The sequence below is a fragment of the Durio zibethinus genome, chromosome 1, assembly GCF_047325235.1.
Source record: "Durio zibethinus cultivar Kanyao isolate XHJ-2024 chromosome 1, ASM4732523v1, whole genome shotgun sequence".
Taxonomy (NCBI): domain Eukaryota; kingdom Viridiplantae; phylum Streptophyta; class Magnoliopsida; order Malvales; family Malvaceae; genus Durio; species Durio zibethinus.
In genome coordinates, this window is record NC_143162.1 from 30468142 (window position 1) to 30484838 (window position 16697).

General features: G+C 36.1%; 1 protein-coding gene across 8 annotated transcripts; it reads right to left on the reverse strand.

Annotated features, from left to right (window-relative positions):
* Positions 1 to 734: 734 nt before the first annotated feature.
* LOC111312255 (histone-lysine N-methyltransferase ASHH2-like) lies at positions 735 to 16372 on the reverse strand. 8 transcript variants are annotated; one of them, XM_022912350.2, is made up of 20 exons: positions 16186 to 16323; positions 15990 to 16046; positions 14045 to 15816; positions 12089 to 13816; positions 11686 to 11875; positions 10326 to 10495; positions 10105 to 10184; positions 9295 to 9426; positions 9054 to 9170; positions 8264 to 8356; positions 7691 to 7768; positions 7021 to 7077; positions 5165 to 5912; positions 5030 to 5085; positions 4331 to 4410; positions 4139 to 4221; positions 3954 to 4033; positions 2416 to 2495; positions 2281 to 2326; positions 735 to 2066 (listed from the first exon to the last, which is right to left on the reverse strand). In XM_022912350.2, exons 3-20 carry the CDS (start codon positions 15759 to 15761, stop codon positions 888 to 890), a joined length of 6714 nt encoding a protein of 2237 aa, XP_022768085.2. In that variant the 5' UTR covers positions 15762 to 15816; positions 15990 to 16046; positions 16186 to 16323; the 3' UTR covers positions 735 to 887. The 8 variants fall into 8 exon arrangements, with proteins under 8 accessions (XP_022768085.2, XP_089620587.1, XP_022768083.2 ...); XM_089764461.1 differs by having other exon boundaries at positions 12089 to 15816; positions 16186 to 16372; XM_022912348.2 differs by having other exon boundaries at positions 5186 to 5912; positions 12089 to 15816; positions 16186 to 16354.
* Between the last annotated feature and the right edge of the window lie 325 nt (positions 16373 to 16697).

Consider the following 16697-nt stretch of genomic DNA (forward strand, 5'->3'; position numbering starts at 1 on the left):
CGTTCCTGACCAAGAGAAGAGAGCAACTTAACATACCTTGTACTTACTCTAAAATTGGCATTGACATCATATTCTTGCAAAAAGGACCGACTGGACCATTTGCAAACGACCAACATAAGATAAACGATTGGAGGCTCAACTGTTTACCCTTCTACATAATTTCTGAATTAAAGGACTATTTGCAGAAAAATTTTCAGACTTAGTACTATTTAGTTGCAAACCGACATCAAATAGAACTGTTGTAAGATGGAGGATATGTCCAGAATCGATTCCTTTGCACAATTTGTGAAGACCTCAAGGCCACCACCAAAACATAGTTGTGTCAGCTGCACCCTATTCCGAGTAGGATGATAACTAAAACTTCTTCAGCTCAGATGTAGCATTCTTCAGGGATGATAAAACATCCATCACAATCACAAATAGGGTAGGGAAAACCAAGGTTTCCCTGTCTAATGCCTTTTTCTGCCGGGAAATTAACCAACCAAACCTCCATTAAGAGCTCGCAATTTTTATCATCCTCGGATGTAATTTCAAACTTGCATTGTTACAACCACTAAAATTATCGTCAATTAAAATTTATATTTGATACATTATTTATATGTATATATAAATGATACGCATCAATGTCAGTGAATAAAATGTTATACCTTAAAATTATAAATATAAATAAATAAATAAATAAAATGCTACCTCTAAAAAGGTTTGCAAGAAAAATTAATGACCAAGAAGGCGAATACCAAACTAAAAAAGAACATGAGATTAATTACTTCAAGTCGGTAATGGAATAAAATTACAAATTTCCACTGGAACTTAAACCCAGGAAACAAAGAATTGAAGAGAATACATTAATTATGAAAGAAAGTACTTGTCACAAAATTTCCTATAAATCAATGTTGATTTGGGTGGAGTGATTGCGGATAAAAATCATTGCGACCTTCTGCAACTCTACAGGCTATATCATCTGAATAATAAGAATTTCTGAGCTCATTTTTTACATTTCCTACATCTATGCAGCATGTCCCACCTATATAGTTGTTTCCCATGCATTCAGACTTATGCCATGGAGGCTGCTTTCGTTTCTGCTGTCTGAAGTACTTCTTACCCAAATCATACGAGGATTCCCTCCTCCTTTTAAATGTCTGTTGGATGTTAGTACATGGAATGTCTGTCTCTGGTGGATTACCACCAGCTGTGCTAGGAATGCTTTCATCAGGATAGCTACTGGCAGGTCGACGGCTGCCCTGTTGCCCTTCTGCAACTTCATTCATTCCAATGGGGTTAGCAGCACAAGCAGGTCGAGTGTCTTTCTTATCACGGGGACATGGAGGTAAAGGTGGAAAAGGGTGGAAAGGCATGCCAGGGGCAATCACCCAACTCTCTACACTTTCACCCTGTGGTGATCCAAACTGCTGCAAAATGGGCAATGGAATACCATATGATACGGGCAAAGAGGAAATGAATCTGTTCTGTGCATGAGCAATAATCACATCAGGACACTTCAACCGATAAAATTTTGGTTGGGGGAAATAACTAGCAGTTGATGAAAACGAAGATGTATTCATAGGAGAAGAGAACCCTGGTGGAACATTCTCCTGAAAACTGTGCCTTCCATTGTCAACATTATTAGTTTCACCTTTGCAAACACTGTCATGGCATTCTTTATCCCCTTTGTTCATCTTCTCTATGTGATCTGGTGTTGGTTGAAGTAAAACAGGTAATGGTGACCCTAAATCAATTTTATCTGTCTCTGCAGGCTGATCCCAACGGCTTTTGCGCTTGCGAATTTTGGTACCATTGGTTTGGGAAATGCATGTCGAAGATGATGAACAACCCTCACGGGCAGAAGTATCCATTGAAGTTGTTGCAGCCCCTGATTGCATGATACAACTAATTGCTTCTGTAGGTCTTATGGCCTGGTCACGCCAATGATTGTATGATGCTGAAACCTTGTTACATTCCAAACCCCTGTAAAACTCCATCCTGCCCTCTTCCTTGTCCCTGTAGCTGAGTTTTTTGACAGGTTTAGGAATCCATCTATCTCGAAAATTTCGAGCTATTTGATGGACCTATAATGCACGTTGAACCAATTAGAACTCAGATATTCACCCAACAAATAGGCTATTCAAGAAAAAAAGTATAGTCCATAAATAACAAGATACAGAAGTTATACAATTAATTCTAAGCAATAACTTCCTCTCAAATATAAATATCATGGAAAAAGAATTAATCAAAAAGAATATCAATGAAATTTCAAAAACTAAACTATGAACAAGAAAATACCTGTTTGTCATCATGCTCTGTCAATGACAGCATTGACTCCCTAAAGCTGCATGAGAAAGCAGAGTTTTCAGGAAAAGGGAATACAAAAGACTATAGAGCCAATTCACCAAACAAAACTCAGCTATGTTCTCCAACCTCTGCCTTCCAGCACAGGGAGGACCTCCATTAATATGTTCCGGCGTAAGTATCTCCCTCATTGCTAAATACTCTAAAACCTGCGGAAGTAAGTTGCAAGCTGTAGTCTTGTCTTGTCATATTTTCAGAGAGTTTTCTCATTATTTTCCAGTTCTCATAAGTGGTACTTTATCATATCATAATAACTATAGGCCAGATACCAGCTTAACAATAACAACTATAGGCCAGACCTGACTTCACCCCTTTTTTTTCTCTAAAGAAAATGAACTACTCAGATAAAACCATGCTTAAATTTGGCTGATATTATAAAGTTAGTTAATTAATCTCTATTTGGCTTTAATTCGATGTAGATCCCAGTTGGTTGCATATACAAAACTCATATGATCAAATGCAGTTATTTTATCAAATTGACTTATTTAGTTATTCAAGGTATGATAGCTACACGTACCCAAAAAGGAAAAAAAAAAAGAAGTATCATATTTATTATGAAAGCTAGTATGAAACAATATGTATGTAAGACTCAGATGCTTATATATATATATATATATATATATATATATATATACAATGCACATATATTGCATGTTCAATGAATCTTACGTAAGCACAATCAACGCTTTCTGCCAAGAAAAGTAGATGCAAACTAGATAAAACAAAAGCATTCATATCTATTTTTTCTCGTCCATGAAGGAACCTTGTCCCTGGGATGCACCATTTTTCTGCCTCAAGGTTCAGCAGCTTAAGCAATATCCTTTGCACTTAAATGCAGGCAAAGAAAATCCACAAAAGACAATTCTTCAAAAAGTATAGAAATGCAATTCTCCTACATTAATGCAGCTTGGTTTCCTAATTTATCTTGGGAATATTTCTCATTTAGTCCTCTGATTTAGTCAACTATTCTGATTGTCAAGTCTTTAGGGATTTGTTTCTATTTTAGAATAGAATAATTCTCTTTCCTTTTATTATCTTTGTTTTCTGTTTCATGTTAGTTGTTTCCTAATAAGGAACATCACCGTTCCTATTTATTTCAATATACTCCTTCATTCTAGAAATATAATAAGAGAAAAAGACAATTGTTCTCTAAGTTTTCTACAAAAGAGGTACTGGAAACTTTAAAGATGATCTAACAGCACTATCACTAACTTAACCAGGCAGCTACATGTTTTCAACATTCAATTTAGAATTACAGGTGGAGAACTTTCCACTGCAAAATTATTTTCCCTTTTTCCTTCTTTCAAAAAAACTAGTTAAGCATTTTCACCATTTCATTAAGCAGGGAAAAGCAGCTGATTCAAATGCTATTGTTGAATAAAACTATTAAAAAATGCACCTAATCCATGATAATGAATGTTTTCCAGGATATCTATTTTTTTGCCCTAACAAGAATAAGGGTATATAATTACCAAATCTTTTTGACTGTAAATACTATGATGTAACCTCTATTTCCAAGAATCAATACTTGACAGGACATGCAAATTCACAAATTTGACTATAAAAACTCCACAAATTACAATGCAACATGGTTTCGAGCACTGCACCTTTAGAAGCTTCCGAAGAATTGGAATCTTTTTGAAGTCCCTTCTGTATTTCTTCATTATGTTGTGTAGCATCTGCAAACCTGAAAACAAAAAAAACAGCCATTTATTTGCGTGCCAACGAAGATGCAACTGCAGCAAACATATTCATCATTGGATGCTGTGCAGCAAAAGTTAAGAAACACTACCATTCTTGTTAATTACATCAGTCAGCACAACTCGTGATTTTGTTTTTAAAAGAGCATCAAGAATCATTGAAAGATCTCGATTGCTGCACAACAACAAACCTAGAATCAAATATTGGAAACATATAAAGCAAGAGCACAAAATATAATGTTCCTAAGCCATCTAAATGAAGAGAAACTAGAAACTAGATTGACCTTTGAATTGCTTCACCATTGCCACTATCACCAGAAGTTGCTGTGAGAAGCAGAAGCTTCAAGTAGCGTTTAGAAGCATCCTGCCATAAAACAAAATGTCTGAGAAACATCATCTGGCATAAAAGCCAGAAACTTAGAAGCATAGTGCATTACAAGTAGGGTGGGCAACCCAACCTGCCCCCGGCGGGTTCCAACCCGACCTGAGCCCATAGGGTCCCGTTTTTTTTTTTTAAATCGGGTTTTGGGTCGGGTCAAGTAGTGCTAAGAAGAGGTCGGGTCTGGTCGGGTTCGGGTTTTAGACAAACCCAACCCGACCCGATATTATATAAAAATATTTTTTTTAATTAATTTTTTTATTTATATAATTATATATTTAAATATTTATATTTAAAAAAATAATATTTTATATTTAAAAATATTATTTTATTAAATTTCGGGTCGAGTCGGCGGGTTTGGCGGATATGAAGTCGGGTCGGATTCAAGGCGAGCAAAACCCGCCCCGCCTGACCCGACCCGTTGTCAACCCTAATTACAAAAAAGTCCACACAATTTCCTCATCAAAATAAGTAACATCTAATATGACTTTAAGAATATGCCAAAGCACACAACAAAGTAGTAAACACAAAAATGATGAAAACAAGAAATATTTGCTAAATCTAAAAATTTACTAAGTTAAGTGCATAACATTAAACCACTAACCTTTCTTCTTGTTATGCCCCCCTCAGAATCCAGCAACTCATTAAGCTTCTCCTCCACTGCAAGCATTCAAAAGCAAGTATCAGTAAAATAGAAAACGACACAGCAGTGTCATTCAAAGATAAGAGCATTCTTAACCGGCTTCAAAACGGCAAGTACTAGAATTTTCTGAGAATTTTCTGGGCTTGACAGAAGGCACTTGAGATTTGTCAGATGTTATCCGAACCTTATTTCCATTCAGAGAATTACTACTAATTTTCCCCTTCATCAGGGGATATGATTTTGAAGGAACCTGTTTATCTTCAGCTGTATCAAACTTTGACTTCTTATTAGCATCAACAACATCAGAAGGTAATTTGATGTCTAACATTTTTAGAGAAGTATCTAATTTCTGAATGGAACATGAAGTTTTGTTCACAGCCTTCTGTTCCGTGGTACAACCTGGCTGAGCAGCTTCACAGGGAGCTGCCATGGGCAAAACTTCTTCTAGCTGAATAGCTAATTGGAAATTTCCCTTCAAATCTTCTGTTTCAACTGAACTCTTCAATTGAGATGTAGCAGAAGCAGAATGGTTGAGAGAGTCAGCTTCTGGCATATTCTCCAATTTTATTACACCATCAGTTATTACACTCTCCACAGATTGTATTTCTGCACCATCAAAGGAACTAAATCTAGATATCATATTGTCAGAACCATTCCAGCTTTCACCATCTTCAAGCATCTTAGGTTCAGGAGATTCTTCATCTGAATCATCATGAACAATTACTTCTGCACTAAGTGGATCACCACCTATATAACCCCGACAATGAGGTGAACCACAATGACATTTTTTAGCAGCAGCTCCAAATACCCTCACATAGTTGTAGTCAAATGTAACCTCTTCACCCTGACAAATATAGTAAGCTTGTAACATATAAAAAGAAGATTTCTCATGCAAGCAACAGAAAGACAAGACACACGCGAACAAATATATCTATGTATGATTGATGTGACATAAGAACAATTTCATTTTAAGACTTGACCAAGCAACTAGGACTAGGAGAAAAAAGAGTTAGACTTGTGGAAAATTCCTAGAATAATAAAAATTTCCCCAAATTAGAACAATAGCACTACTGAGCAGAAATCATATAATTAGTTAACTCATAAGTCATAAGACCTCTTGGCTGGCTGGTAGGTTTGCATTTTTGAAACCTTAATATCTCATTAATTGTAAAAAAAATTAAAGACGCAAAATTGCTAAAGTTAAGTTTATGTAACAAAGAGCAACTCAATTTTTTTCTTCAATGGCCGCAGTAACATCCTTTTTTAATATCATAATGCAGCATCATATACAGCATCATATATTATTGACTATATTTTGTCATCATCTAGCATCTTTTGACTGTGGCCGTTTCTTTGGGTTGCATGCATCATCAATAATGAAAATGATGATGTGGTTGGCGCCATAAAGGCCCAAAGTTGATAACCAGATCAAGACAAATTAGATGGTGACAGATCTTGTGTTCAAGTTTTTATTAGCCAGTCCTGTGAGGCACATGTGACCAGATGGAATTTAATCAAAACATTAGGACCCTATTCTTGCTCCAGCTTTGAGATCTTAATTTTAGCCTCTGTTCACCCACATACTCTCTCTCTCTCTTTCTCTCTCTCTGCAGTTTACCCTTCAATACCTAGAATAGAGGTTTTCCAACCTAAAATACTTTATTCCTTTTCCACCTTCAATCTACCTTAATTTTCAACCTCCATTCTCCTGCTCACTTTCCATCTTTTACTTCCCCAAAATTCACCAGATAAGAGTTATAAAAGTGTAAGCTCCCCAAATGATTTTCAAAATCTCAAATATATCAACTTAACAGGAATCCAGTAGATCTGTGAGCTCCAAAATATGATATTTGAGATGTACGTATGAACCAAACCAGAAAAAAGAAAAGTAATAATGAGATCCCAAGTAACAGCTAAGCTTGGCATCAACAATATATACTGTGCAAGCAGACCTTCTTTATATCCCTTAATGCAAATAGTCCAATACAAATTTCTCCATTCACCATCCACTGCTCATGAAACAGACAAAAACAATGGAAACAAAGGTTAAACTTCTCGAAATGAAATGAACACATTAAGCATAGTTTGAGAAACAAAATTCAGTAAAACAAGACAGCCATGATCATATTCAAGGAATATAAACATAGAAAAAGCCAAAACATAATTCACCAAATGACATATAGAGACAAGCCCCCAAGTAGTTGGCCATATCAGATATAGAGAAAGAAAAATTAAAGCAGCTAATTTTATTGCAAGCTAATAGTCTAAGTCTGATTTTAATTGTTAATACATTGAAATATTATTAAAATTAAAAAGATTTCGAAGCCCATGGTACTCCTAGCTGATTTGGCAAATCAAATTTCAAAAGAAAAGTTAGTAAAAGCAATCCCCAAAATAAACTTATCCACCTAGCTTTTAATTAGGGGTCCATACAGTGGAGATGTCCTTGAATTACAAAGGTGGAATGGACACATTCTACCAAGAGATTCCATCATTCTGCTATCATCCCAATCACGATAACAAGCACTTTGTAAGAATCCCATTTAATTTATTTTTATTAAAATAGGGATCTCATTTTCTTATTTACTGATATGATAACAAAGAGCTCATATGAACAATCACCTTTTCGGTACGACAATTGGGATCACAACTATGGTTAACGAAGCGCCCCAAATTTCCTTTGACATATGCATCTATTACCTGGAAGAAGGGGAAAATATCCTTGAAACTGAAACATCAAACTATCAACTGACAGAGAAAAATCATACAACAGAATAGATTTGAATGATATAAAAAAGAAACTGAGAAATGAAAGCATTATTCAGGACAAATGGATAATTACAAGTTTGCAGCAAAAATGGGGGTGCAAAAGCAAATAAAGTGTAAATTGAAAAACTAAATCTAAAGTGGCAAGGAAACCTCCTCTGCTTCTCCAGAATACATCCAGTGATAAAAAGGTTTTATCATGAACAATGAATAAAATCTACTAGGTAAAATTATGTTTCTTGTTATGTGCACGTACATGAAATAAGCGCTAAATATTTAAATAAAAAAACCAAATACAGGCAAGAGACAGTTGCGAACTTTCCTCAGATGCTATGGCCTTTTGTACTATCATATGCTATATGTTTGTCATATTATGTTTGAAAAATATAATTAATAAAAAATAAAAAAGGTAAAGGATATTATCCAAACCTCACTGCCATTCAATGTCATGAAGTAGAAATGCCTCTGACCCCTAGAAGCATACTGCTTTTGCCGAGTCTCATAAGCTTGCATATCAAGCACCTGATAAACCAAATAATTAAATATCTATAAATATTCAAATATAAAAATAAAATGTCTACAAACAATGAATCAGCATCACATGCATTCCCACTCTTCATATAGTCTAAACACCTGGACAATGGGAATTATTTCATCTATATAATATGCAAACTATATCAAAAGGTGAATTATGGATCAGACAGCAAGCGTGAGAAACTTTCAGATGAGTATGACAGGAACTGCTGAGCTTGCTGGGTATTGGAATATGCAAAATGACTTGCACAAAAAACCAAAATTACACATAATAACATATGAATCTTAAAATAATTGAGGGATCATAATACTAAATAGATACACCCAACTTTTGTCCTTCCTCCAAGATATGAATACCTAATTCCCATTTTTAAGAGTGTTTACAAGAAAGAGACCTTACTCACTGCTTAAGACAGCACACATATAATATCAACAAAATAATAAAGCTCAACTTGCTAGCCATGACACAGCATATTTGCTGTTTTTGACCAAACAGTACTGTTGGTGGAAGCCTCAACAACAGTCTTCATTATGGCTGTGGTTTACCTAAAGTTTAAGGTACCATTACTTAAACAAATATAAAAGTCAAATCTAAAATAGCCATGACTTGAATTTAACTATAATTCCAACAAGTCTGTCACTAATCAACAAGCGAAAGAATACTATAAAACAAATCTTAGGTTACCTCTCCAACGTATTCAATAAGGAAATGGCCAGCAGATATATTCTCAAGCGTCCTCAGCCCAAAACCTTTCTTACCAAATTTGTCCCACTTCATCATTGCATATTTGCGCTTCTGGAACTGCATAATAGATGTTTGGAATAAAATAACATTCTCTTCAAAGAAATCCTCTTAGAAACACACACACAAGGATATATACTGCATAAATATTGTCATTGTCATATACTTAAAACAGTGGAAGAACCTGTTGATTTGAACAAAGGTCCCCACATGGACAGGTGCCTTGAACACATTCAATGTTCAGCATTCGATTTAGGCATTCATCCCCACAACCAAACTTAGCGTCTGGAGGTCGTTTGCAATGGCAAACCATTATCTGCTTAAAATTTAACTGAAATGTTAATAGCAAAAACACAAGCCCAAACAATATAACCACAAAAGTAATCGACATAACAATGAGAGAATGTAATCAGAGAAAAGAGTAAATTTAAGTTTTTTTTGTCCAATTTAATGAAAGCCTATATACCAATATTACTGATGCATTGAAAGATAACTAAAGCAAGAACAGAGAGGTGTCAGCAAGCTTAACAGATAAAGTATGTTTATCCAAGATATGGGATCAAATTGTATCTTTACCAAGGACTTAGAAGGGAAGATTAAGACTCCATTTGGTAGCTCGAAATGAACTTCCAAAAAAATATTCAGTAACAAAAAATTTCTAGAAAAGAAAATTTCGGTTGTTTGATAAACTCATTGAAAGTTATTTTCGGTGTTTGGCATTCAATGGACAATACCCAAAATTTTCATGATTTATAAACAATTTAATCAAAATGCAAACAAAATCATAGTCCTCCCTAACTTTAGATGTAGCTGCCATTTGTTAAAACCAAAATATTCCATCTTACAGTCCTACCTATCTTCATATTGAGGAAGACTAATCATTATTAGAATTACAACGAAGAGGAATGATTATTATAACAAGAATGAAAAATCCAATCACAGACTAAATAGCATTTAATTATTTAATGAATTCAAGTTAGGTTCAGAGTCAGACCTCATCAATGGTTTGAGTTTTACGGCCACGGTGCAAAAATTGGTTACTATCAATACGCCAAAAATGAGATGGTACTGGCACTGCAATAAATTGAAAAGTGAGTTAGAATAGAATATCAAAACGGAAAGGAGTAGGAGAAAAAAGAAGCATTACACTAAAACAACAACATTTCTATCTACAATTCATTCATGCAGTTTGGCTATCAACAGCAAAAATTATACCTCTCATACATTTACTTTCAAATCCCTTCTCCTGTTCCTTGTAATTAAAACCATCACAACCATCTTCCTCAGCATCTGATATGCCCAACTCAAAATTAATATCAGCATTGGACTTCTCTTGAGGAACTGAGCAATCAGCAAAAGATTTATCCACGTTGTCCCCACAGATCCTTCAAGGTATATGTCAAAACATATTTAAACTAAGACATCAGACAGATTTTCTCAGTGCAACCAGAAAAAAACCACCAATGCTTTAGAAAGATAGGTCAAAAACATGAGGAAAGATAAAGACATGACATTTTTTTTGTATCCAAACTACTGTCATGGTAATGCTTATCAAAAGATACAACATGAAAACACACTTGAAATGGAAAACATATTATACAACAAAGCTCTGCCAGAAGAGAAAACATCTGATCAGATAGTAAGATGCCAAGTTTTATGAAGACTACTCATTAGAAGAAAACCAACTGTGTTTCTGCAAGTTGGTGGAGTATGCTTTAGGCCTAGGTGAAATGCAACAAACATCAAGCACTATAGCTCAATCAAGCCTTCTATACAAACATTCTGAAGGCCAAGGAATCCTAAATGCATAAAGAACACTTCCAACAATAAAAGCTGGACTTAACACAGATAGGATTAAGGTTACCATTCTCATACAACTTCCACCATTAGAACTTTAAAAGGCAGTGCAAAATTCTATGAGAGGGTCAATTAATTAATTCCATCAAGAATGGCCCAAAGGTAGAATCTGCCTCCATAGAGAGTAGACCTCTGCAAAGCCATGTACAGTAATGGTTCTTCCCACATTTTTTTAATCTATTTTTAAAAAGAATGCATCCATCATAGATGTTAATGGCATCCTATTTATCTTGACTAAAGTGTGACTTAGAATCTGGCATTTGTCTTACATATAAGCAGTCAAGTATGTAATAATTACCGTATTACTCCCCAAAAAAATTTATATATATTTACCAAGAATTTTCCATAAATTCACTAAAACTGAGGAATCAACACAGCCTCCAAAGCCTAATCAGAATTCAGAACCTGGCTGAAAGCAACTTCCAAGTCCTAATTTCATAGATACCAGAACTAGGTTGAAAAACACGAATTGTGTGATTAAAATATGCAAGATCCATGGCTAAATAACACATTTGGTCATTGCAGTTCATAAGATCTGCGGATAAATAACTAAACAAGTGAAACTTCCTATATCAAATATGTGTTTGATCAAGTGATTGATTGTTCCCAAACATTTAAGAGCCAACAAAACAAACATGAAAAAAAAAAGGCATTTTATAACAATTTTCATATAAATTGCATTCTAAGATGATAAAAAGATTTATGAATAACAGTATACCAACGGCATGCCTCATCAATTGACTTTACAAGTGCAGCAGGCATTCGCCGCCATTTATGACAATCATCACAACGCACCCAAGAATCATCAGGCTGTTTACGCTGCTCCATGACACCATCTGATACCATGTCAACATTAACCATGTCCACAGATGCAATACTGTTGCCAGCATTTGAGCTCTCAATATCATCTGAAACGTGATTTCCAGCAACATCAACTATTGTAAAATTAATTAAAACAATCTCCAATTTCTTGTATTCTGAGTAAATTTATCCCATTGGCAAGGAATAAGAATGGAAAATAATACATTAAAAGATTAAAGAGATTATAAATAATAACAATAACATGAGAAGAACAGAGAAGAAGGGAAGAAACAGTACACATATCCTTATAGTCCAAGTACCTGTTAGTGGACGCTTTCCTCCTCTGGCTACAATCTCTTCATCAGAGCCTTTCTCCTTTACTTTGCTCTTACTAACTGACTTCAACTCATTTCCCCTCTGCTTACAAGCATTTCCTTTCCTGCTCCTCACAGAATCAGAGACTCTGGATTTTCCCTTGCTCGCTCCCTGAGATTTTGAACTTTTGGAAAGTTGATTCTGCTTGTATTTAGAGGAAGACAAATTCTTGATGCTCTTTGTATCTTGAAAATCCGGACTGCAACATGCTTTAGCATCCATATTAATTCCCACTTTCATGGCCTCTTCAGAGACTCCAAGTCCATTCTCTCTTGAAGAATTTGCACCAGTGAATGAATAAAGAGCCTCGCTAGACACAAATCCATTAGCTGTTGTTTTTTGTCTGCCTCTGCAATTCTTTGATGAACTACGTTTCCTTGTGCTGGCAGCACCAGGAGATATATGACCATCCTTCTTTCCCCGCTTGCTACCCTTACTATTCTTAACACCTCCAGGAAAAGCAAGAGCTCCAAAAGCATTCAAAACAGTATCATGCAATGCTTCTTGGTGTATTAAACCAACTTGGACATCAGGAATTGAATTGATTACTTCTGAATCCGGTGAAGTTCCAGGATCCATATACTTGTTTTCTATCGCTTCTCCAGATGCTTCAGCTACTGCATCAGACTGACTTACAAGGTAATTATCTACAGCATCTTCAGCAGACTTTTCAAGATTTTCAGCACTCCCCACAACTTTATTTGCTAGTTTTAGATCCACTATAGAATCATCTGAGCATGTTTTCACCTTTTCTTGGTCCCCCTTGGACTGAAACTGTCTTTCACTACCCAGTTCCCCTACTTTATCTTCAACAACATTGGCTAATTTTGGAAATTGTAGATCGGTTTCCTTCCCATAATTACTAAAAGAAGTATCAACAGAAACTGAGGGATCAACCACACTATTCAGATTACTTGGAGCAACTTCCTTGCCAACTTTAATCTTAAAACGTAGGCAACTTGTTGAAGTGTTACTTAGCCCACTTGACCCTTTTCCGTTTTTACCAGCCCGATTTTTGCTTCGTTTCCCACTTCCTTGGCCACCTCCAGCTTTGTGTGGTTCTTGATTCCACACATCATTACACACAGGGACAGGACACAGCTCAAGATATTGTGTAACATTACTGAACAATCCCCAGATAGAAGAACGAGCTGGTTTGGATGAACAGCTTCTCTTCCTTCTTGAAGCTTTGAAAAGAAATTCAATACTTTCATGTGGGTGTGGCAGCTTTGTGTTCCTACAGTTCCTAGCAATCCTTTTTGCAGGAGTCTTTCGGCTTGATTTACTTTTTCGGCTATCCCTTCGAGAAGAGGAAGATGTGGTAGGATGATGTTTTGTTTCTGAGACACAATCAGCCTTGACAACATCCTTTCTTTCATCTTCTCTTTCTCCAGAACAATCAATTGAATTCCTAGAACTAATTGCAGCACAAGCATCCTTTGTCAAAATATCCAGAGGATCTGACCTCCCAGACAAGCCATTTTCAACAACATCAAAAGGCTGGCATGACAAAGAAGCTGATGTATCACAAAGACAGTTTGCACCTAGCTCAAAAGAATCCCCCCTCAAGTTGCAGGCATTTTCTTCGGTATTTATTATTTCACTGGAGGTTTCAACCTTTGTACCTGCAGTAACATCAGTCCTCCCCTCAAAAACCTCTGCAACACCATCTCCTGATGGACAATAAGCATTCTTATCGTCAGTTTGTGCATTTGTGTGCAATGATTCAGCTCTATGTAACGTTTCCAATATACTTAGGCAACCCTTTGAAGCAAATAACTGAATACGTATATGATCATTACTTTTAGTTTCAACAGGCTTAGTAAAACTTTCCAAAGAGAGATCACTGCTACTCAGATCATCAATCTGGTTATACAAGTCAGAACTACTAACTGAATCACCTGTAGATGGTAAATTGGAAATTGTCTCAGCACAACATGAAGCTGATATCTGGCTGCACATATCAGATTCTATAATGGATAAAGCACCACTTTTCCCATCCATAACAGAACCTCTGCCAATGTTACTATCCTTCAGGGAATTTTGTTGGGGACAACCAGTGATGGCTACTGATTCTGAAGGCAAGCTACTTCCCTGGATGGATGGCATCTGGTTGCAAATTTTAGTCTCAATCTCAGATAATATCTCTTGTTTTTCTTCCATAGCTACTTCCATGGAGGAACAACAGGTTCTTGTATCATCCTTATTCCTATGTTCACCAGTTAAGGGCACTTGACATTTCTTTGAAGGCAAAATTTGGTTCAGAACATCAGTCCCTGTCCTCTTTAAAACATCATTTTTCTCTTCACACTTCTCTTCCGCATCTTCCTTGATCCCTAGCAGAATGGAACCACTGTCCCTCTCATCATCCTTCAGCTTATCCTGTTTAACACAATTTCTAGGTGAAGTAGTCACTGTTTTCGGTTCTGATGGTATTTCACCATCCAGCGAAGCATTATTTTCTGAGTTGTGATGATCAACTATACCCTGATTCTCAGTCAAACAAACCCCACCTTGATTGTCCATACATTCTTTTAACATCATACCAACCAAATTTTCACCATTGGCTTTCATCTGATCTTCACAGTTTGTAGAAATCTCTATGCCACCGCTCAAACAAGCAGTATTTTCATCCTGAGACAAGCCTAAAGATCCATCCATAGCAGTTGCATGGTCCTCACCAGAAGATCCTCTGTTTTTCAAGCACGACAGATCAGTTTCCAAATCATGAACATCAATGTTACCCTGATTTTCGTTCAAACAAACCAGATGATTAACAATCCTATCACCCATCAATTCCCTTGAACCAGAACGATCTACATTTTCACACTGATTTTGATTTGAATAACCACCCACCAATTCCTCTGGCCCAGAACCATCTAGATTTTCACCCTGATTATCATTCAAACAAACCACAGTATCACCACACCTGTCACCCATCATTGCCTTTAAACCAGAACCATCTACATTCCCTTCCTGGTTTTCATTCAAGCATACCATGCATTCACCATCCTTATAACCAATCAATTCCTTTGAGCCAGCACCATCAACATTCTCACTCTGATTTTCATTGGAGCAAAATGTACTATCACCAATCCTATCACCCATCAACTCATTTGAAAAAGAACCATCCACATTCTCGCCCTGATTTACATTTGAGTAAACTGCACTATCCCTGCACCTATCGCCCATCAATTCCTTCAAACCAGAATCACCCATATGTTCACCCTGATTATTTTCCAAACAAACCACACTATCACCAAAAATATCAGCTGTCAATTCTTTTGAGCAAGAACCATCAGCATTTTCACCCTGATTTTCTTTCAAACAAACTGTGCTATCACCACATTCATCACCTATCATTTCCTTCAAACCAAAACCAACCGTTTGGCCCCTTCCCTTTATTCCAACTCTGCAAACAATATCCCTAGACCTTTCACAACCAGTATTTTCATCTTCACCAGGTTCATCAGCACAATCCCCGTTAGCATCAGTCACAATGCAATCCCGCTGCTCAGGCTCAAGGTTTCCTACTGACTCTGAGCACGAATGTTGCTTTGCAGCAGCAACTTCACGCAAAGGTTCGTTAACCAAAGTCGTATTCTCGCAGGAACCCATCTCAGTTGTTGTCCAAACAAATTATCAAAATTGCAGCAAATTCATTACTCCAAACCTAAATAATACGAGAAAAAACGTAAAAACAAACTTTGACCCAATAATAAAAATCAAGTATATCCCCTTCACGAATAAATGCACCCTCAAATTCACCGCCAACGAATCCCTAGCACCCTTTTTCTGACCATATCGTTCCCAGTAAAACCTTTATTAAAGAAATAAAAACACTACCTTTTTTCCAAAGATCTCTCAGAGGAGAAACTCGACAAAACCCTAGAATCCCTTACTCTGCACAATTCAAAAGCCCCTAATCTCAGAATCTAAACACTAATGCAGATAGAAAAAACATGAGTAAAAGGAAGAAAAGAACGGAAAACACATTGAAACAATAACCACGAAGAAAAAGATTGGAGAAAGTAAAAAATACCTGTTAGAGAGAAGCGGAACCAGGGCGTTGAAGAAGGAAGAAAAGGTCGGTTTTTATATTTTATATTTTTATAAAAACATCAGTGAAAACTGTTTTTTTTTTTTTTAAGAAAGGGAATTCGGTGGCACTGGAAACAGTAACAGGAAAAAAGCGAAAAAAACAAGGTACCGCTGAAGGCAGGGAGCTCAGATATTAAAATATCAATTTTGACCTTTTCTCGGTTCTTTATAGTCTTCTGATTACAGTGAAGACGATTCTACTCGCCCGAGTTTGATTGGGACAATGCTACTCTCTTCTCTCTCGTTTGTACACTTGTATTTCTTATGGGTGTTTTTGTCATTTTATAAAAGAATCGGTTTCTGCCTTTTCAATTTCGTTTTTTTTTTTTTTCTGCCTGTTGGGAAATGTGTAACAGGTACGGATCTCGTTCCACTTTTTTTTAATATTAAATGAAACAATTCGGTTAATGATGAGATTAAAAAATATATAAACATAGAAAATCCATCATCGGG